The sequence below is a fragment of the Sinocyclocheilus anshuiensis genome, unplaced genomic scaffold, assembly GCF_001515605.1.
Source record: "Sinocyclocheilus anshuiensis isolate Anshui unplaced genomic scaffold, SAMN03320099.WGS_v1.1 scaffold598, whole genome shotgun sequence".
Classification (NCBI taxonomy): domain Eukaryota; kingdom Metazoa; phylum Chordata; class Actinopteri; order Cypriniformes; family Cyprinidae; genus Sinocyclocheilus; species Sinocyclocheilus anshuiensis.
The window spans coordinates 458,980-482,337 of NW_015547660.1; the positions used below are offsets into that span (position 1 = coordinate 458,980).

General features: G+C 38.8%; 2 protein-coding genes across 4 annotated transcripts in view; one reads left to right on the forward strand and one right to left on the reverse strand.

Annotated features, from left to right (window-relative positions):
- Positions 1–5,660, forward strand: part of ttll5 (tubulin tyrosine ligase-like family, member 5) — a 131,937-nt gene extending 126,277 nt beyond the window's left edge. For both annotated transcript variants that reach the window (XM_016504488.1, XM_016504490.1), the window contains one exon: positions 4,285–5,660. In XM_016504488.1, the coding sequence (XP_016359974.1) occupies positions 4,285–4,337 (53 nt within the window). In that variant the 3' untranslated portion in view covers positions 4,338–5,660. The remainder of the gene's footprint in view (positions 1–4,284) is intronic.
- Positions 5,661–5,740: 80 nt separating this feature from the next.
- Positions 5,741–23,358, reverse strand: part of tgfb3 (transforming growth factor, beta 3) — a 31,370-nt gene continuing 13,752 nt past the window's right edge. Inside the window, exons 3-8 of one of the 2 annotated variants that reach the window (XM_016504493.1) lie at positions 17,093–17,222; positions 15,944–16,051; positions 12,168–12,209; positions 11,410–11,539; positions 8,219–8,372; positions 5,741–6,299 (exon numbers count right to left, since the gene is read on the reverse strand). In XM_016504493.1, the coding sequence (XP_016359979.1) occupies positions 6,141–6,299; positions 8,219–8,372; positions 11,410–11,539; positions 12,168–12,209; positions 15,944–16,051; positions 17,093–17,222 (723 nt within the window). In that variant the 3' untranslated portion in view covers positions 5,741–6,140. Of the gene's footprint in view, positions 6,300–8,218; positions 8,373–11,409; positions 11,540–12,037; positions 12,210–15,943; positions 16,052–17,092; positions 17,223–23,358 lie in introns of both variants that reach the window. The other variant, XM_016504492.1, reaches the window with a different exon arrangement.

Below are 23,358 nucleotides of genomic sequence, written 5' to 3' on the forward strand. Positions count from 1 at the left end.
ATATATACATATATATATATATATATATATATATATATATGAGCCATTCTACAGAATTGGTCCAAAGTAAGAGTTGAAAACGCCTTGAAAAAAATGTATTTTTTGTATGCAAATTGTATAATATCCAAGGTACACATTTCTAGTAATTGTGCAGTTAATTCTCATATTGTATTTTCAGAAAGTTTTGGAATATTTGTCCTCTCACCAAATTTGTCACTACCGAAACACAGTAATAATAATTATTTATTATTGTTATATAGGGTTATATTGACCTATTAAGATTTTGCTTACATATAGATTGTAAAAATGTATTTTTTTTTGCTATTTTATTCAAAACTTTTCAGAGGTAAATCAATAACAATTAAATTTTTAACAATATTTCAAGTGTAATTTATGAGGTTTGTTGTATTTTGAATCCAATTTTTTCTCTTTAAAAGGCAAAAAGTTGATCATACTGATTTCAAAGTTAAGGATTCATTAGTTTGAATATGCATTGAACCATTCAGTATACTTTATTTTTGACAAAACATCCCATTTCGGTAGTGAAAGCACATTTTTGGTAGTGACAGTAATCCTTTGGTAGCAACCACATCACATTACAGAATTTTAACTCATATACTAAAACACTACTAAAACATACTAAACTACAAATAAATGCAGGATCATCACTCTTCATGTATGGCAGGGTGCGATTGGGTTAATTTACATTTAACCAGTTTAATATGGAGAGGCACTGAAATGTAGACCATTTGTTTTTGTGTTTTTCACCTACACTGTACATGACGTGAGAACAGTTCGCTATTTAGGCTTGCAATAGCCTTGACTCACTATCTTTAACGTTAGCTGGTTTTAGCCAGAGATACCTTGCTGAAGCACAAGATGGCATCTAATGTTCAGCAGATGAAAACTGTAACTTAATGAGAGTATGACAGCCAGAAAATGAACGTTTTTGTCTTCATTGGGATTGGGGTTGAATGCTTAGGGACATTTTGCTCTGTTTTTTTTAGGTTTAGGAAATGTAATAAAATAAATTCTATTGCCCATCCTCTCAGGATACCTGGAATCAGCGTTACAACTACCACAGGCACATCGTTTTTCCATTTTTGTAGCATAAACACCATCAAACCGATGAAAGCTTCGGATCTTCCAGTGTTTCTCTACAGCGCTGAAACCTACAGATGTCCGAGTTCCGAACCCCTTGCAACTGATACTCCACTGCCATTGGCTCATCTGCGTTCGAGGGGAGGGGCTTACCGATAGGTCAATTCTATGGGATAACACCCAAAAAAACAAAGATGTCACTACCGAAACGCCACCAAATGTTTCGGTAGTGACTGTTTCAGTAGTGACGATTTTAGATACTTTTGAACTTAGCTCAATGATGCTAATCAGCACATGGTTAGCTAGCACAGTTCTGAACAGTGGTATACATATAAAAACTAAATGTTATGGAATAACTCCCAAAAAAGCGTGCTTAATTGCAGAAAAAGGTGTTCGGTAGTGACATTCCTTAAAGTTACACACACTTTTGAATGCATTTACCTCAAAATGAAGAGACCTATCTACTCGCACCTTGTAGCTATGAAAGAGGAATATTTCCTGATCATAAACTTAAGGGTTTAGTATCAGTCTCAGCCAATAGACTAAAACATACACTGTTTCGGTAGTGACATGAAAATGCGGGACACATTTTTCACATAAAGTTTCATGATTTACAAAGAAAATATAAAATAAATATTTTTTTGAACTTCATTTAAAAAAAAATATCAAAAAGATACTTTTAAAAACAACAATGGAAAAAAATACAAAAAATAAAAAAGTTGAAATTTAGGGGTTAGGGTTCGGGACAGCCACCTCCCAATTGAAAGTACCCAATAAATGATAATTATATATATTAAGCTTACTAATATTTTGAATATTAGTGTGGGTTTCAGTAGATAATAGTAGGGTTTTAATAAACATCTAAGATTTGAATACTTTTGAATACAGTTTGCACCAATTCTGTAGAATGGCCCATACACACACACACACAAATAGTTTTATAACATTTTTTAAAATTCTTATGGTTCTAAAATAATTTCTTCTATCTCTGTTTTGATTTTGTGGTTAACTGTGACCCGCTCGTGTATTCGCTCACGTGTATTTGACTTTGAATACATCAGTCAGAGACACTCAGAGGATAGTAGCTTTAAAAAAAGCAGCATGTTTTCTTCATCCACCCGCTCTTCACTCCGTCATCTCTCTGAGCTTCCAGCGGTCGAGTCACTGGATTGGAAGCCATGCGCGATGTTTTCGTTCTCCTGTGCCGTAAGGCACATGGTGTAAAAGAGCACCAAAATAAACAGAGTGTGGAGAGGGAATGAAAGGGAATAGTGTTCAGCAGCTCTGGGAACGTCTTTGCTGCTTATCAAACACTCCAATATGATCCGCACATCTGCTGCTATTCACAGTTTTACTTGGATCTTGGTGAGATCGTATTTCAGGATTTTAGAGTTTCACACTCATGCACCAGCAAAGAACCCAAAGAATCAATGACCATGTTCTTCTCATGCATCGTTTTGCATCCAATACAGTTCTATCAGCAGTGCATGTTGTTCCAAAATAAAAAATTAATTTGTCTTCATAATCCTTCATCAGAATGCAATAACTCGCTCCAGCTCTGAAATGACGTTTTTTTGTCATCTGAAGTCATCAAGTCAAGACACCTTTATTTCTATAGCGCTTATTACAATAGAGATTGTCAAAGCAGCTCCACAGTGATAAACAGAAAAACATCAGAACTAATAGTGGAGATTCTGATGTAAAGCAGCTCTAAAAAGACAATAGTGTCATTATTTAGCTAAGTCACTTAAGTCACTTTATTTCTTGTGTGAAGTGATTTAATTAGACAAGCATTTCTACAAAAGGCAGTCGTTATTCAACTTGAGTCAGTTTCATGTTAATTCAGTTCAGTGCCTCATTTTACTGTCACCTTCATATAGAGACACTTTAACCATCCATTCATGGATAAAGTCTAAGTTCTAGATTATTTCTTCAATGAATGTCCATTTTTATGTCACATTATGTGTGTAGAATGGGTTGTGAACTGCACTGACTTTAAGGCTCATTGATTAAGTGTTTTTTCACAAGCGCCTATTGGGTGTGATCAGGGTTGGAAATGAACAGGCTTGGGGAAAAATGGCACCAAAATAAACAAAAATGCAAGAAAATGCCCCTGCCCAATTAAACTAAATTGATTGCGACTGTCGTGATTAAAGTGAAATATAAAATGAACAAAAAGGGTCAATTGCGGCATTACATTACATCTGCTGATAATTTGTCAAAGATGTGTTTTTTGCAGTGTTGATCGTTCTAACCAGTCGCATACGTTTCTGTTGAGTGCTTAAATGCAGTGTTTAAATTGGCTCTCATCATGAACAGTTCAGAAAGTTCAGATTCAGTGTAAGAGATGCGTTTGACAGTGTGGACAGCTTCAGTGATGATAACAGCAGTTTTTGTGAAAGTGCAGAACTCATGCTGAACTGAAGTCAGTGATGGGGAATGAATTTTGCTCACGTGATGTTTTTCATGCTGATAAGATAACCAATGTGAAATCTTTATCAATGGTTAATAATCATAGCAATATCAATGGAAATAACCGACGTTGATGATTGACATCGGTATCAGGTGTAGCCAAGCTTCAGCCATAAAAAGCAGAGAAAGCACTCTAGAGACTTTTGCACAAGAATTGCACTTTTGTTCTTTAAGTGTTACAAGGGTCACTTAAAACATTTAGTTTTAGGGACCAGTTCTCACTATTAACTAGCTGCTTATGAGCATCCATATTACTAGTGTATTGGCTGTTTATTAGTGCTTACAAAGCACATATTATTCACTTAATCCTACCCCCTTAACGACTACCTCAACTATTAATAAGCAGCAAATTAGGAGTTTTCTTAAGCAAAAGTCATAGTTAATAGCTAGTTAACAGTGAGAATTAGTCCCCAAACTAAAGTGTGAGCGAAAAACATGCTGTGTAAAGTTGTGACGGTTGATTATTTGTGTCAAGCACTGCAAAAAGTATCATTTTTATTTCACAGATTGAAAACACCTTTGAAATGATTGTGTGTTTAAATCCAAAGGAAACCCCTGGAATATATATCACGGTGCATGTGAAGATCATCAATGACTCTTAGTGTTTCATCATTTAGTTTCCAGATCAGAACTACAGCCAGACTGAAATCCAATTACAGCTCACGTTTGTGTGTTTGTGTGTTGATTCATTGTGTTGTTGTGTGTTCACAGGTCTGTCAGTGTACAGTAAACTCTTCCACACTCAGGGCTCCAGGAACAGATGAATCGCTTTACATACTGAGATCGAGAGATCCACCGGCTCAAAACACGGACATGAGGAGTTCACCTCTTCACTCTCAATATGCTGTCTTCTGATAATCATTATTTCCCTCCCAACCGGCCTTATGTGTCTTTTTTGAGTGTGTGATTGCACGTGAAATCCTTTGCTTTGATTGGATCTGTTCCACAGTCTGAAGGCGTCCTGCTTCTCGCTGTCTCGTATGCGCAGTTGTCCAGGCTTCATTTTCACCCCACATTTGATGCCATGTGAAGGTTGTGTGGACTAACGGCTTGCAACAGCTGCGAAACGCCCAGCAACAGCAGACCCCGAGCTCACGAAGAGCGCCCATCACGTTTATCCATGTTTACATGTACAGATAGAAGATTTAGACTCCTGAGTAAAGAGCTTTCAGCACCGCTTGCTAATGATCTCTAACAACTTCTGTTCAAGTGCCTGGGTTCAGGTGTGAGGAACCGCTGGAGCAGCTCTGGTCTGCAAACTAGAAACATCGACGTCCAGGTAAAGCTGTGATGAGTTTCTGTGCAACTAAACACTTGACCATTTTTGACCAATGTCCTGGTAATACTTGATGCACCGTGATCAACACAGCTGTGCTGAAGGGATGACATTGTGTTTTCAGTTTGATTTTTGTTTAACGCTTCACTTTAAGTACCTGGCCAAAAATGAATAAATGACAGGGCCTCATTCATGCAGCAGGAACGGAACACACTTCTTACCTAAATTGTTGCATTGAATTGAGCGTATCGGTTGATGAAAGAACAACTTACAAGAATTCATATTGCGTTTCATGAATGAGGCTGATTATGCAAGATTGAACTTATGCAACATACAGTTTTATTCTCAGGATTTTAATGTGTTTTAGTTTGTACAGTATTTGTATTGCATTTTCTCTCCTGAATATCCTCTGAATTTGCGCATGACCAGATGAAACTTGACCAATTATTTGTGCATTTATGCTACTGGAAATTTCAGGTACTTTTTGTGATTACTTCTGTTTTAAGAAAAAAATATACTGTTAAAGCAAGCTATGCAATCTGCGTGCGTGCACCCTTTTTAGCAGTCGAGATGATGTGGATTCTCTGAAACTCATGACAAACTCTAAGACTGTTTAATTAAAAAAAGTGTTTTCAGGAGTAATAGCAGTAAAAACATTAGCAGTTTGTGATCTAAAAGTTCACGTGTCGGCATACGTCGTTTCGAAACGTCACCTTCATTGAAGAACTATAAAAATCCCTAAAACTTCTGCCGATTGACAGAGGTAAACATAAGTCAAAACACATTGTTTTCTCAAAAGATTTCTTTCCAGCATGTTTGTATTAACATTAACACCGTCGCGTTAGACAAACGGTGTCGATTACACACTAAAACGTTCAGTCTGGGAAATGCCGTGCTCAAACGAGTTATATGAAAACACAAGGGTCGGCGATCTCGGTGTATGTCGATCTGTGTCGTCCTCAGTGAAGCCGCTTCTGTGGATCTTACGAAGGTCAGAGTTCACAAATGCCTGTGAGGTTCACTGTTAAAAGAGCTGACCAAAAAATACACATTAAAAGTGGACAAGTCACTTCAAACGTCAAACTAGAAGTCCGAGGGATCGTGGGGCAGCGTAGTCGTCTTGGAACGCAACTTTCTAGTGCTTAGAGAAGCCTCTGGCTCCCGGGTTGGATGTGGGTGAGAAGGATGTACGGAGGTATTCATTTAGAGTCCAGTTCCTGGCACGCACCCTTCCTGATGCCCCTCGAGCGCTGGGACCCGCGTCGGGCTCAGTGCCGGGGTCTCGGGCCCCTCAGCTGCACTTGCAGGATTTGACGATCATGTTGGAGAGCTGCTCCACTTTAGGCGTTCGGCCCACGTAGTAGAGGATGGTGAGCGGCTCGAGGTCTTGAGGAACGCAGCAGGGGGAAGCGGACGCCTCGGGGTTCAGCGTGTTGTACAGGCTCAGCAGCTGCAGAGAAACCAGGAGACGCATTGTAATGCTTTGTCCAAATAGAGACGAAGCGCATTTAGGCCACGCCCACACCGGGGGAGGGCGGGGAACAATCCAACACTCTCCATTGACTTTGTATTGCGGGAAGCTGCCTCCTTGTCATTTCTGACTTATAACAAAAAACTGAACAATGCCTAAAAGCTGCTGTGTGACAAGGTGCACAGTAAACAAGCTAAAAAACCCAGAACTATGTTTTTATAAGCTGTTGACCCAAAAAACGAGCATTTAAGGACACAAATAGTTGTAGATGTCAGGGTATTTCACGTTGGGCTGTTCAGTTGGATCATTTCTCAAACAAAAGGAAGGTTAGGAAAAGGGGCACTGACATAGACCAATAAAATTTAGTTTCTTAATATATCTGCTCCTCTCAGGTTCACATCGGGTGGTGAAATAATCCTTTGACATGGTTAAAAATAATAAATGGTTCCTGTCGCCGATTACGTTGCCCTCCAGCGGGCGCAGTTCTCCGAGTAATATGACACGTTGCGCTCTACTTTTGTGTCCTTAAATGCTCGTTTTTTGGGTCGACAGCTTATAAAAACGTAGTTCTGGGATTTTTAGTTTGTTTGCTGTACACCTTGTAACAGAGCAGCTTTTAGGCATTGCTCTGTTTTTTGTTACAAGTCAGAAATGCCAAGGTGGCAGCTTCCCGCTATACATCTGATGCCACCAAATCAGCTATATTACTGAATAATAATAGTCATCAATTAATATTCAAATGAATCATTTACTCACCCTTGTGTAGTTCTAAACCTGTATGACTTTCTTACATGGAACACAAAAGATTAATCACGCACATTATTGATTTTGATGTTTCAGTTTTTACTGAAACAACAAAATCTAAATTAAAGTTTTTATTTAGCTGAAAACCGAAAGTGGAAACAATGTTTTGTTAATTCACTTTGGGTAATTGGGTTATTGAACTCTTTATGCTTTCATGTCACACATGTAATATGCCAGTCATAGTAAAGTTCTTTGGCAACAATCCACCTTTTGATATTTCAGCCAAATCAATTCTACACATTGCTAGTCTAGCATAATTTTTGTTATGCTGAAGTGTACTAAATAAATGCTAAAACAATCAAAATGTGCCATCGGAGAAGCTGTTTTCGGACTTCTAGAACTATTTTTAAACTGTTGAAACTACTAATTCATCCTTTTGTAGCTGTTTTAGCCAATTATTCTTAGTTTTTGGTTGGTGAAAATTTGGTGCATCACATGTTCATGCCTCCATTTTCAATACAATGAGTGGAAATAGAGACCGACAGAGTCAAGAATCTGAAAAGCACCATAAAAATAGTCCATATGATTTTTTTTTTCTTTCATCTGAAGCCTTCTTAAGTCCTGTGATGATGCTTGTGAGGAACAGACTGAAATTTAAGGTCTAAAATGACCAGTGACATAATGGTAATGGTATTGCATATAATGTAGCTCTCAAATCTCATTTGAAATTCTTAAATCTTAGAATGGCTGTGATCAGATACGAGTTGCACAAGAACCGATGCCACTTGGCATCATTGACCTCTCGTCTAATGTGATGTGTCTTGAAGCAGCAAATTTATATGTATGCAAACACAAAGTGGAAGATTTTCCATGAATAATGGCTGTTTCTCACACAAAGCATCATGTGACTTGAGAAGACAGTGTCTTGATCTGGTGGTCCTGGTCTCAAGACATCTTGGTCTGAGACTCAAGGGTTTAGTCTTTAGCCTAAACCTCTATGTGTATGGTGCATTTTTGGACATGTCTTTCCATTTAATTTACTGTATTGCAAAGAGCAGCTTGGGCATTCTTCAGACAATCTCCTTTTTTCCATGAAAGAAAGGCACACGTTAAAGCGACATGAAGGTTAGTAAAGGTGTGAAGGAGACTCTCACCGAGCTGTGCGTGGTGTCAGCGCTGCGGAGGTATGGGCACGGCCCGGAGCAGAAGTTGGCGTGATACCCTTTCGGCTCGTGGATCCACCTCCAGCCCAGATCCTGCCGGAAGTCGATGTACAGCGGCCGAACGCAGCAGTTCTCCTCGTAGTTTCTGAAATCAGAAGGAAAGCCGTCACTTTCTCCACCTGCCCGTTCACACCCTGGCGTGGATTCTGCATTCATTCAGAGATGTTTCCATGCACTTTTCACTTGGATGTTTCTGAGACTTCTGTTTCGGTTCTGTATGGCCTTATAAACATGTCAGACAATCTTTTGAGGCTCAGAAATTCCACTGTAAGGTGTGTCATTTTTTCCCTCCTGGATTCGACCCAGGTGTGGAGTGCTAACAGAGAGCCACACACTAAGGAGCCAGTGCACTACATAGCATACTGGGACAAATCCAAACTTGCAAGCCCTTGCAGAACCTCCCAAACGCTTCGAGCCGTCAGGTGCCAATTAAAAAGTTAATTCCCAAGGGGAAAATCTCTCTAGACACATGAGGTACACTGCTGCTTACTGCAACATAAAGCAGGGATGAGAATACGTATTTTAAAAGTCTTGCCATCTTTGAGAAGAAAGCAGATCAAATTCACCTTGCATTCCTACCTACAGATTAACATTTACGTTAATGCATTTGGCAGACACTTTTATCCAAATGACGCTTTTCATAGTTTATCAATGCATGCATTCCCTGGGAATCAAATCAACGACCGCAGCTTCAGATTCGCAATGACGGGATCAGTACACACAGTTATTCATAAATTATGTTTTGGATTTTTTCACAATGTACAAAGTGCTGCAGTGATTCATTTAGTGAGAATTTTTGCAGGCCAACCCATAAGTTAGCATCAACCTGGTTCCCTCCACAAAAACCCAAGAGGATTTTTCCATTGTGTGTTGGATTATTGCAGAAAATAAGCTCTGAGACTAACCACTTTGCAATTTGAATTTGAATTTTGAAGCCTCAATACTACCAGAAGTGAAAAGCTAAACATAGGCTATAAATAAACTACTCCAGGGGTCGGTCACATGACTTCGCATCACCACCATTACTTTTCAGTCTTTATTTAAAAACAATTTCCCTGAAATTTTGAGTTAGAATGGTTTGCAAGAGCGAGATTATAAACACTGAGCCTGTGAAAGTGACTAGAGATTAGATGAGATTACCTGTTCAAGTGACACCACCAGCATCCCACTATAATCTCATTTAGACACTTATTAGCAACTGCCTTTTTCAAGACAAGTAAAAGCTTTCAAAATATTTTGGGAATATGTTTAGCTTGTGTTCATCACAGACCTTATTTCAGACATTTAACCAAAAACCCATTGACTTCAAGACTATGGAACCAAAAGTGCTAAAATGTTTCTAGTTTGTCTTACAAAAATCCCTGCAGCACTCTATTCTGTGTGAAATTGATCCAAAATTAGGTCTGAAGGCATCATAAGTTATCTAGCTTTTGTAACAACCTTCATGTCAGGGTAGCTAAGTTTCTGACTAATCATCTAAATCCTACATTTACTCCAACCTTGATCAAACTCACCTGCCTGTAACTTTCTAGGAATCCTGAAGGCCTCGTTTAGCTTGTTCAGGTGTGTTTGATTAGGGTTGGAGCTAAACTCTGCAGAAAAGTGGACTTTGGACCAGAGTTGAGAACCCCTGATCAAAATAATGGTTTCACTTATATACATCAAATGCTGTTTGGCCTTCAATGTAATTATTTCACAAAATCAGCTAATTGTATGTTTGTTGAGAAAGTCAAATGCCTACTAGTGCATATGTTGGTGCCAAGTGGCAACCTCCCCGTCTCGCTCTTGAAACCAACACGGAAGTGACTAAAACTGCAATTCATCGAGTGGCCACTAGAGACTGGCTCCAAAAGGGAGTCAGACCCATAGACACCCCATGTCAAAAAGCCCAACTTTGCATCAGAAAAAAGCCTGGTACAAAAAGTGGTTTTGCTCTGTATAGCTAATTTTGCCCTTCATGACAACTATGAGGGGTGAATTTTTTTTATAACTCATCAGTTTAAATTTTATTAAGCTGTAAAGTTCTACATAATTAAGGGCGTGGCCACTTGAGTGACAGGTGGATTGCTGCTGCTGTCACTGCCGTCGAGCTAGGCTGGCGTGGTTTCTGCAACCAGGCACCTCAGCTCCACCCACGTCCCGCCTCTTTGCTCATTTTCGATTATCCGGGAGTGACGCGCGGTGACACGCTGCCAAGTTGGACTTTAAAAAAATTATCTTTAGAATCCTACGGGTGACGTCACGGACACTACCACGTTGGACGTACAGTCTATGGTTGGTGCTGTCTGCTTAGATCTATAGAAGACATTTGACATAGTTGACCACCAGGTTCTTTTAGCTAAATTAACAATAGTTTGGATAAAATCATATATTTCAAATAGTCAACAATGTGTGTATATTGATGGTACGAAATTATATTACCTTGATTGCCCCTAGGGGGTTCCACAAGGCTCTATCTTGGGACCTATTATATTTTCACTTTATATTAATGATTTACCTGGAGTATGTAAAAATGTAAATCTTCAGTTGTATGCAGATGATGTAGTCATTTTTACCCATGCGAATAATTGTGAGGAAGCATTGATTACCTTGACTTCTGCTATGACAAATGTTTAGCATTGGCTTACCAAATCAGGTTCACTATTGAACACAAAAAAAACAGTTTACATGATGTTTGCAAAACAAACCGTAGAGATGACACATTCAAAAATATTCCTGAGAGGGGAGAAGCTTTAAATTGATAAAGAGTTAACGTATTAAGACAATGTTCCACTTATCATACTTTCAAAAATCACTTTAGTAAGTGGCTTATGACAAATCAATAGTGTAACCGTTTTACCTCGAAATTTTTGTTTTCTATGTAACCTCTGCATGTATATTTGTGCACCTGCCTAGGGACTGTGGATGTAAATTAGCAATGTTGCTATAATCCGGGTTGTTTACATTCTGTATTTTACACAAATGTTCCTTTGCATGCATTGTCCCTATCAAATAAATACACAAACAAACAATAAGCCCCTGTGGTGCATTTAATTGTCTAGGTAGGCAGTTCAGTAATTTTTGGAATAGGGCTGCAGTTTCAGTCAGCTTCATTTTTATTAGTATGTTGAAGAAATGCTTACGAGAAGCAGTAGTTGGTGTCCAGCGCACGTTTGCGTCGTCTAGAGGTGGGCAGCACGTCCAGCCGGTGTGGCGGCAGCATCATCAGGATCAGATGAGGGAGAAGCTGCTCCTTCTGCTTCTTTAGTCGACCCAAATCCCAGCTCACTATTGAACACAAAAAAAAACAGTTTACATGATGTTTGCAAAACAAACCGTAGAGATGACACATTCAAAGATATTCCTGAGAGGGGAGAAGCTTTAAATTGATAAAGAGTTAACGTATTAAGACAATGTTCCACTTATCATACTTTCAAAAATCACTTTAGTAAGTGGCTTATGACAAATCAATAGTGTAACCGTTTTACCTCGAAATTTTTGTTTTCTATGTAACCTCTGCATGTATATTTGTGCACCTGCCTAGGGACTGTGGATGTAAATTAGCAATGTTGCTATAATCCGGGTTGTTTACATTCTGTATTTTACACAAATGTTCCTTTGCATGCATTGTCCCTATCAAATAAATACACAAACAAACAATAAGCCCCTGTGGTGCATTTAATTGTCTAGGTAGGCAGTTCAGTAATTTTTGGAATAGGGCTGCAGTTTCAGTCAGCTTCATTTTTATTAGTATGTTGAAGAAATGCTTACGAGAAGCAGTAGTTGGTGTCCAGCGCACGTTTGCGTCGTCTAGAGGTGGGCAGCACGTCCAGCCGGTGTGGCGGCAGCATCATCAGGATCAGATGAGGGAGAAGCTGCTCCTTCTGCTTCTTTAGTCGACCCAAATCCCAGCGGTTCTGCTCCTCGTACTCGCTGTCCATCCCTGAGGACACCGCAGAAGCACAGTCAAACTAGAACTGACAGACAGGCTCACATTAGAACCCTTAAAGCCTGGCTCAGGAATAATAATTAAGAGAACGTTTTCACCCTAATACAATCTGATGTTCATCAGACTGTTGAACACTGTTGGAAAGACTTTGACGTCCAGTTCAGTTCTATTCAATTCCAACGTGACAGCTGCCAGATGAGGAATACGAAACTACCTAATTTATTTTAATAAACACAAACAGTGAGACGCACGAGGATCTACAGGCATCTTCTTTGTGATGTCATTTCAAGTTCTATGTTTACTTGTTGCACAACTTGCATAAAATGCCTTGCACGTTGGTGAAGCCACACTGACTTTTGATTTTGACCAAAGATTGTTGCTTTTTTGCCTGTTTGAGTTACGGAAGTCTTTTAATGAGACTTTTTATCTTTACAATCTCAGGGCAGTCTCAAATTGAATTTCAACGTCTGTTTGTATGAAATGCACTTTTATTTATGCAGAATGCATAAATAAATAAATGAGGTGGCATCATCATGCTTACTTCAAAGCACTCAAGCACATCATTTCACAGAGCGTCTGATGTGTACTGCACACATTAAACAGAAAGAGCTTTCACAAAACAAAACCAATCTTTACGCAATTTCTCAGTGCGCTCAGGTTTCTAGACGTGATACAGCGAGCTCTTCTGAGAAACAACCAGTCACTGGAGTCGACAAATTTCCCACAACCATACAGTCTGCCTTGCCTGAAAAGCATTGCTTGCAAAATAATAGATGGAAATTCTGACATCTACACACGTTTTCCACTCAGCTGTTTTCTGAGATTCTGCAGCATTAGTTTACCACTTTGTTATGTGCTATTATTGCAGTATCATTGGTTTCAGATAAAACCAAACAAGAAACAAGAACTGCGTTTGGTAGTTTTGTGTCAGAACCTGTGTCTCGCTGCAAAGTGGACCAGATTTCACGCTGGCGGTCTGGATTCAGCTTCAGCAGCACTTATTCCTGTAGAGAAGTGGGAGCGTTCCTGAAGCCCGGCACAGACGGCAGCTCTCCGTCTCCTGGAGCATCTGCATATTCAATCTGTTTGTGATCGCAAAAGCAGCTTGGGTCCCAGGAGAGGCATTGCCCGTAGATACGGACACCCCTCTTTCATTGAGGGCCAAGAGTCTGAGTGCCCGCAGTGGCAGCACATTCCAGCCAGCGCATTCCCAAAACCCCAGACACCCCCGAGGCCCCCAGAACTAAGTGAGATTCCATACGGCAGCGCATTCCCATGATCACAGCATCTGACCTCTGCTGGACGGAGCGCTGAGGCCTTTATCTCAGCAGAACGCGTGTGCGGTGAAGCTGACGGCACATCACAAGAGCTCAGGGAAGAAGCCTGAGAAACTGAGCAATCATCATACTGTACGCTGTAAAAAGATTATTGGAATACGTTTTACATATAATACTATTTCAGTCTTTCTACTAAAAAATGTAAAAAAAAATTTTTTTTTCAGTGTATTACATCTTAGAAATAAACAGTAAAGAGAGTCTGCAGTACCACAATCAGCTCTAATTGTCACCTTAACCCAGTTGTTATAATTATAGCAGATGGCAGATGACCTTTTTTAAACTTTAGTTGGTGTGTAATGTTACTGTTTGAGCTTTAAAAAAAAAAAATATCTGCAAGGTTACAAAGCTCAAAGTCTACTCTGTATATATTCTCTATAACCAGTGTTGAGGAAAGTTACTTTTAAAAGTAATGCATTACAATATTGCGCTACTCCCTATAAATGTAACTAATTGCGTTGCTTAGTTACTTTTTATGGAAAGTAATGTGTTACATTACATTGTGTTACTTTTTCTCCCCTGGGCTGGGCTTGCTTTTTGTTTTTAATATAAAAAGTTGTATTTTTGGCAAATGTAAAAGACCCTTTACACCAAAAGTAAAATGAATGCGCCTCAGGCTGAAGGAAATGTTCATTCACGTCTGTACAGTAGAGGGCGCAGCTCAAACAAACCTTTCAGCGGTGCTGCCATTCTGGATTGCATGAAGAACAGGATGCAAGAGAAGAAAGTTCAACACCCTTCAGCAATAAAAATTTAACATTTTATGTTTACCTAAAGTAATTTTTTCGTATTAGTATGGCTGAATGGGATCTCTGAAGGTCAGAAGCAAAGACACTGGTTAATAAAATGGGATTGAATACATAAATTATATTTGTCTTATTTAAAGGGATAGTTCACCCAAAAATGAAAATGAAATATTTATCTGCTTACCCCCAGGGCATCCAAGATGTAGGTGACTTTGTTTCTTCAGTAGAACACAAACAGAGATTTTTAACTCAAACCGTTGCAGTCTGTCTGTCATATAATGTAAGTGGATGGAATCACGACGTCTTCTTACGGCAGATCGCAGACTTATGAGTGCATTACCGCCACCTATCTCTCAAATGGACCATTGACACTCATAATTGAGATTGTAGATAGAGTGTCAATGGTCCATTTGAGAGATAGGTGGCGGTAATGCACTTATAAGTCTGCGATCTGCCGTAAGAAGACGTCGTGATTCCATCCACTTACATTATATGACAGACAGACTGCAACGGTTTGAGTTAAAAATCTCTGTTTGTGTTCTACTGAAGAAACAAAGTCACCTACATCTTGGATGCCCTGGGGGTAAGCAGATAAACATCACATTTTCATTTTTGGGTGAACTATTCCTTTAACATATTTAATTATTGCAGGTTTGTATAATATTCTGAGTTTGCATTTCACCGTTTTTATTCATTTTGAGGAATACTGAATGTGTTTTTGTGCGGTGAGATGAGTAAATACATGTTCATATTTAGTCTAGAACTACAGTAAGATCATGTTCACACACAACACTCTGCACTTACTCCTGATTTCTGTCACCACGGCAACACCAGAGCTGTCAGTCAACACATGGAAACAAAGTAACTGGCGTTACTTACAGTATTTGAAAGTATTTGATATTTTCTTGTAAATTAAAAAGTGATGCATTACTTTACTAGTTACTTAAAAGTAATCTGATTACATAACTTGTGCTACACTGTCTTTACACAGAAAACACGTTTCAAGAACTACAACAGTTCAGACTACAACATGCTTCTTCCAGATCTTGTGAAGTCACAATGTCACTCTGACTCAATAATTTAAATATCTCCACCCACAGAATACGCAACAAAGGGGACGAGGCCAGGTTGAGCTGCGCTAGAAACATCCTATAAAACCTGCGCTTGAAAGGGTTCTCCACAGTCCTCTTGTTCATAAACACTCTCAGGTTCTGAATCGGACTCAAATTCATATGGCAAAATTGGCGCCATTGTTAATATTTACGGATGAAACTCGCAGTTATTGTAAGGGGCGTGTCATTTCCAGAACACGCTCTAAGCAGTTCACCAATCACAACACACTGGGCCAGCTAACCAATCAGAACACATTTTGTATTTCAGAAGGAGGGGCTTCATCGATATAGGAATTAACAGCGTGTTTTTGAGACCGACTGGGAAGAGAGTTGCACCAATAATGTAAAATATGTGAAAAATAATGCTTTTTTTTTTTTTGAACAATCAAGCATGAAAACGGATTCTAGTACACTTCAAAAACTGAATCAAGGTTTTGTAAAAGGGCAAAATAGGACTCCTTTAGAAAAAAAAAAACAATTAGAAAGCTGTTGCATGTTGGATATGTTTGGTCTCAGCATTGGTTTTCTTCACTCACCTTTGAATCTGACCTCCAACACCTCATTGATGTTCTCAATGATGTCTCCGTTGGGGCTGAACGTGTGGCACGGGCAGTGAACGCTGACCTCCAGGCCGAGGTTGGTCTCTGAGCAGTGGAACAACACACAGATTTGGGATACGGTTTCTCCACAAACATCTCGTTCCAGTTTCTATATGTGTTTGGATATTCACAGCCTAAACGGCATCTTTGGGCAAATGCTACTCGCAATATTTTAGCCCACATCAGACACTGGCCAAAATATTTTAATAATAACTGCTTCTGCATTACTAAACACTGTTAAAGTAACGGTAATCTGCAAGATTTGGGCTCTTCATAAGGAGCTGGAACTGTGCAATTCTTTTTCTGTAGGTTTCTGAACTTTTTTAACATGGGTTTTCAAATTGTCATAATCTTTTCATAACACATGCAAACTCATCTTTGGTCATTCATTGCATAGATTTTCCAGGTAACTACAGCGATTCCTACACAGATTGAATCTTTAGTGACTCTAGTGATTCAGTACAGTGATAAGATTTTCAAATGATTCTTCCTTTTATATAAGGCAGTGCAGTAGCAAATACAGTGTTTGGTGCAGTTTATCTCATTACAACACATGAAGCTGTCTCTGGTCAGAAGCACTCATCACAACTCAACTCGGGGATTTTGTTTACATTTGTACTTGCTCTGGCAATATTCTCACTAATTATAGCGACAGCTGTAAATTCATACACACGCTTTTGCTGGAAGATCACAGCATACAGTGAAAAACACTGATATGTTTATCATTTTAATGGACAGTGTATGTCATTCAGATATATTACTTCAACCTCGATGTTAAAAAAAAAAAGGATTACTGGAGTAAGATTTTACAAGTAAGTATTATTTCATTCTTTTTTTTTTCCTTTACTTTTTTTTTTTTTAAGTAACGCCTACGCCAAGGTTTTTTGTTTTTTTAGCACAGCTGACATAGGCCTATTAACAACAACAATCTAAAGTACCTGATGCAAACCAAAATGTGTTATATTTACATGACATAAAGCACATGTATCTGATTCAATGTCCGCATACATTAGTTCATATATTAACAGGACTGACCTCTGTAACTTTATGTAATGCTGTAATAGCGTTTGATAAAGGTTTGCTTACCTCTATACATGAGCCACTCCCGTACGGTCTCAGTGACGTCAAAGGAAACCCACTCCGGCATTCCTTTAGTCAGAACGTTCTTGCCGCCGATGTAACGCTGCTTAGCGATGTGTTCATCGGGACGAAGAATCTACCAACAGACACGCCACACGTGAGTTTAGAACTAGTTCCATATGCCATCATCATTAGCAAACAACTTTAAAGGGATAGTTCACCCAAAAATGAAAATTCTGGCAATAATTACTCACCCTAAAAAAAGTGTTCTCGTAGCTTCGCAAAATTTAAATTGAGCCACTGATGTCTGGGAACATTTCAGTTGTGTTGCTGTCTATGGAGGGTCAGAGAGCTCTCAGATTTCATCAAAAATATCTTAATTTGTGTTCCGAAGATGAACGAAGGTCTTACGGGTTTGGAACGACATGAGGGTGAGTAATTAATGAGAGAATTTTCATTTTTGGGTGAACTAACCCTTTAAAGATCATAACGGTTTTAACAGGTTTGCTGAACGCTCACAAAGACAGCCCCGCCCCAAACTCACATAATTGGTTGAGTCAGAAGTTGACATATCACATAGCAGGCACAACACCGGTATAAACATAAAAATATATTAGTACAATATGTCACATGACTAAACATGCATCATCATTTTCAAAAGCCTAGATTTTCACAGTCCACACTACAATGCAAAAACAGCGTTTTCAAATGTATCCACTTTGGAAAGCATTTAAAAAAAAAAAAAAAAAAAGCTCAGTTTTCTATGACAAAAACGCCATCTCAGTGTAGACAGAAGGCCAAAACGGAGAGAAAAATATGTTTTCAAACGAAAACGTGTTAGTGTGGACAAGGCCTAAACTGCATGTAATAAATAGCATAGTATTGTACAATTACTATAGAATAGCCTATATAGTGATTCACGTTACAGCATAAAACACATCTAATACACATTCTTTATTCATCATTTTGTACTTTCAGAGTTGAGAGAAATTTTCAGAGAGAAAATGTACATCGCCATCTTTCTCCGACCAAAGTGATTTGAACGCACCTGACGTCGTAATTTGGATTTCCCAACTCAACTACGTTCAACTTTCCAAGGGGACTTGAACGCACCAGTTTCTAAAAGCGTCTCACAGTCACAGTGTTTCACTCTTCTGAACATTGAACTGAGATACGAGCAAAGTATGTTAACATGGAAAATAATGACACGCGTGAGCTTGAAGAGAACACACACTCTCTCCTGCACACTACAGACAGACAGCGATTCCTCCAGACACCGGAGCTGCCCGAGGCCAAACGCTTCTGCTCTCTCACTCATGGAAAAAGTGAGTCGTGGAGTCTGATAGCCCATAATACAGCACGTCAGCGCCTGGGAACGAGCGGCCCGAGCTCAGTCAACACACGCTGAGCTCCTCGTTCACGCCTCTGATTGACAGCTACATTTGAATGCAGGTGAAGATTCTTATTCAGAACCAGTTCCATTATTTTTAAATACTGGAACTGAATAATTTCCATGATGTTGTTGACGGTTCGGAGCTAAAATACTCTGGCAGACATCAGCTCTGTTCCACTCTGTCTACATAGACAGCAGCCTAGACAGAAACTCATAAGGGAACCATTTAGAAAGTATTTGTAGCAACTCATCATCACACACATAACTTTGTATTGATACTTTTCAATACTGAATGAATTAAATTTATTACAAGGCGCTCTGCTTGATACTGATTGGTCAGTCACAGATCATCATCACAACATTAGATCTAGCACTTTTAATGTGTTCAGCTCAGTTTGGTGTCTAACCTGACTAAAATAACATTCATCCAGATATCTGAAGCTATGGCATTACAATCTTGCGTCTGTCTTATAGACTAATTATTGATTAGAAAATGAATCTGAGGACTTACGTATTATTAACAATGCATTTTTTTATTGTAGTGTTTGTTTTCTTGCCAGGATGATTATACACTGTAATAGATTATAGGATAATAAACAGGTAAGATTTTAAAACAAATCAATATTTCATGTCCCCATAATTATTTATTTAGTATAATAAGTAGTATGACTGTACCTTATCCCTTAAATTTCTCTTGTTTGAACTTGTTTGTTCATCTTGGCTAAAAGCCACTTTCTATGAACTGTTTTTTTCTTCTCAGAAGCTTTGTATTTAGTGAGCTAATGAAAAATTTAAACTCATATCAATATTTTGTGTCCAATTATTTAGTTATGTGGAGAGCAGCTGTGTAATAAGCAGGATAAACCCCTTCACGGTGATCACCCTGTCAAGGTTTATTTTGCAACAACAACCATCCGGATGTACATTATCCCTGACTTATAACTGACATTTCTCTCCTTTTGGATATATTTTTTTCACTAATCTCATCACAATGCATTCTGGGATTGCCTTCTCCATGATGAATACTGTACACTATGCACTGTTTGCTCCAGTGTACGTTTAATGGATGCATTTTGTGTTCAACAGTGCATGTTCAACACTCCACACTTCATTTTTTCAGTTAAATAAGTGCATCCCCAGGTATTTAAAGTGCACTTCTTGTTGGAGTTTTCAGTGTGAACTACTTGCACTAGGCCATTTATACAACAAAATGGCATAGAATAGTGCAAAATTGTGACGCAGCTAATGTTTCCTGCATTGTGCTGCACTCCTCCTGAACATACAGCACCACGACATGAGAAATTATGTTTTAGCTGAGAGTTTGCAGTCTGAATCAAATATGCATAAAATAACACAAAGGTAATATCCACACAGGATGTGATTCACAGATGAATGAGTCATATGATTGTTTTTAATGAATCGGTCAAAAACACTCATCAGTCAGTCTCAGTCTCAAATGCATGAGCTATCAGTTCGATCAGTTTAATGACTGAATCGCTGACTGAAGTCATTACTGTTGTCATGTCCAACTCGAAATGAACCAAGAGCTGTTACTGTGTGGCTCCAGAGACTTAAAGCAGTGTAATCACTGATGTGCTCAAACGCCAACATGAGCTCAAAGAATCATTAATGTGATTATTGGGGAAGCAGATTCATTTTTAACTGTGAAGATCACAAGTGTGACTTCTTTAAGACCATTTAGCCTTTTCTACTCATGTCAGAGATTTTTTTTTTCTGTGTTCATATGGCATATATGCCACAAAAGTCACCAAGTTCAGTACCGTTCTGAAGAAGTAAAACATTCAAAACATAAAATTGGCTACGGAGAGCGGGTCTCTAGAGTGCAACCATTTCAGTCGCCAAAAATTAGTATGTGCGACTGAAAATATATTTAGGCAATGAAAATATTTTCAAACAAATCACTGTTTGCACATCTCAGAACAACACACAGATGTGTTTCACTGCTGAACGAATCAGCATTTTTTTAATGAATCGGTCAATGATTCAATGAATCATTCATAAAAACAGTCACTTGCTTCACTTATGAATGAATCAGCCATTCTGAATCAATTAATGACTCAATGACTCGATCATTAAGACTGTAACTTGCTGCCACCTACTGGCAGTTTTAGTGTCATCTTTAAAAGTAGAATTTAATTTTTTCCCCATCATTTCATAGTTCTGTATTCAAACGTTAAAGGCGCTGTATGTAATATTGACAGCTAGTGGTTGAAATGGGTACTGTGGTCCAAATTCGAAATATTGTTTCTCCCACCCCTCCTCCTCAGACGCGAGGCTCACACGGGTTGCCACATTGAGGACACACAACAGGAATGAGAGCAACTGACAATGGATGCAACAAGCCTTACACTGTAAGTTGATGAGTTGATTTATTTGTGTTTAATATGCCTCTGTTCATAGAGCTTTTTCGATGGGTTTTTAGGTTGGGTAGAATCTGCGATCTCTGACCCAGTTTGTCTTCCATGGCTGCAATATTTGTTTTCCGCCAACTGGCAACCCGGGGTGTCGAAATCCTATTGGGTAAACTGACAGTGGGCGGAGTCACACAGACCAAAACAAAAACAGACATTCTGACACGGAATGCTCATTTCGAAGCAGAATAACTGCTGTAGCAAGTATGTGAACTTGCTTGTGTTTCCTAAATATCTGCGAAAAAAAAATTTTTTATGCTTTAGTGCACTCAAAAAAAAAAAAAAAAAAATCAATGCACCACCTTTCCACCTTTCATTTTTAAAACACTACATTATGTCAGCTGCATTAAACAGTAAATACATATAAATGCCACTTCAGATGCAGCTTCTGTGCTGCTTCTGCAGTTCAAAGATGGATTCTGTTGATACTGATTGTATTTGATTGGTAACAACCTGGTGTGTCTTATTGATTGATTTAATGGTTTATTTTTTTTATTATAAATTCTGAATAAAACAAACATTAATGGAGAAAATTCTACAAGAATGTACAGTTTTAGTTGTTCTACTTCAAAATTTCATGTTTAATTCGGTGTGTTACTTGCCACTTCTTGTAATTGTTTGTGAAATTTACTTGAAATTGTTTTGTGTGTGTGTGTGTGTACATTTAATAAGGTTAGAGAAAACTGCCTTTATAAAAGGTAAAAGACACCATAGGAAATTCATTTAAGGGGTCAAGTATCATGAACATCACTTTATTGTGCCATCCCTAAGAGGCACAAAATCACTTTCACAGACTTTTACATTAACTGTTCCCTCCTGGTGATCGTAATTGTAAAGTTATTGTCTGTCATTGATCAGAAGGTGCAAATTACAAATTTGTTAACTGTGCAGAGTCATTTAATTTCTTACAAAGCTATCCCATCCATCAACTGCACAGAAATTGCAGTAGAAAATCAGAAGACCCTTGAAAGTAGCTGTAAGAATGCGGCCCCTCGCTGTCTGACGCTTCAGTCTGCCAGATTAAATCAGCATCCGGAGCACGGAGGTCCCACCACTGCTTGGCCCATGAAAAGCAGGCTGAGATAAGTAGGTTCTGGAGCGCTGCGAGGAGCTAATCTAAGATCCTGAGAGCGCGGCTGGGAGCGGAGGTCTGTGGAGAGCACTTGAGCGGCCCACGCCAGAGCCTGCGAGGCAAAGCAGCCTCTGATGGGAGGCCCGAGACAGCAGCTCCTTTACAGGAAATACTGGAACCCCATCGAAAATCCCCACTGAAAACACAGCACCTATAGAACATATACTTGCGGAATGAATCTGTTATATAACGGCTCTCAGGCCTGCGAGCCGCAGGGTTTTATATTGCGGTCAGAGGCATCGGCATGTGAAAGTAAAGCTCTGAGTTTCTCAGAATGCTTCTTTTGTTCGCTTGCAATTGTGCAAATGTTCTTCTGTATAATCCATCAGCACCTGGAATACAGATCAGGCCTGTAAAAGATCCGCGCTCCATCTCACTTCAGTACAGTGCCATCATCTTTCTCTCGTGTCTGTGTTCGTTCAGTGTGTGGAAACTCTAGTATCTGAGGCTTAGATGTGAAGGATGTGCTGCATGGTGTATTGGCGTTGTATTTAAAAACCTGCAAAAAACGACAAAGGTTGTGTCTGTATGAACTAAAGCATCGCCTATAATTGAACTGTAGAAAACAACTGATGTGTAGGCATTCTAACTGAAGATTCAGCCCGATCTCATGGAAGTGCGTATAAATAGTACGTCAAATAAAAGCCAAAACTCGTGGTATTGATACGCAAAAATGGACTTTGGCGTGTATATGCTACGCGATGGGTAGGTTTAGGGTTGTGGGGTAGGTGCCTATCATATGTACGCGAAAACTGCGTATTATATGCACGCCAACAAATTTCATATCATATGCACGCGAAAACTGCGTATTATATGCACGCCAAACACATGCGTATCATATGCACGCCAAAGTCCATTTTTGCGTATCAATACCACAAGTTTTTGTTTTTATTTGGCATACTATTTATATGCATTTTCATGAGACCGGGCTCGAAGATTTGGTTAATTGTTAAAAATATTCATTCACACTACAATTGGGGATTTTTAATAATGTTTCTGACAGAAGTCTCTTCCGCTAACCAAGACTATATTTATTTGATCTAATGTACACAAAAAATAAGTGAAATATTATAACAGTTTAAAACAGCTGTTTTCTACGTGAATATATTTTAAAATGTAATTGACTGCTGTGATCAAATCTGAATTGTCAGCATTGTATGATCCTTCAGAAATCATTCTAATATGCTGATTAAAACATTATTAACATTTCTGATTTTTATCAATGTTGAAAACAGCCGTGCTGCCCAATATTTTTGTGGAAAGTGCGATAGATTTTGTTTTTCAGGATTCTTTGATGAACAGAGAGTTCAAAAGA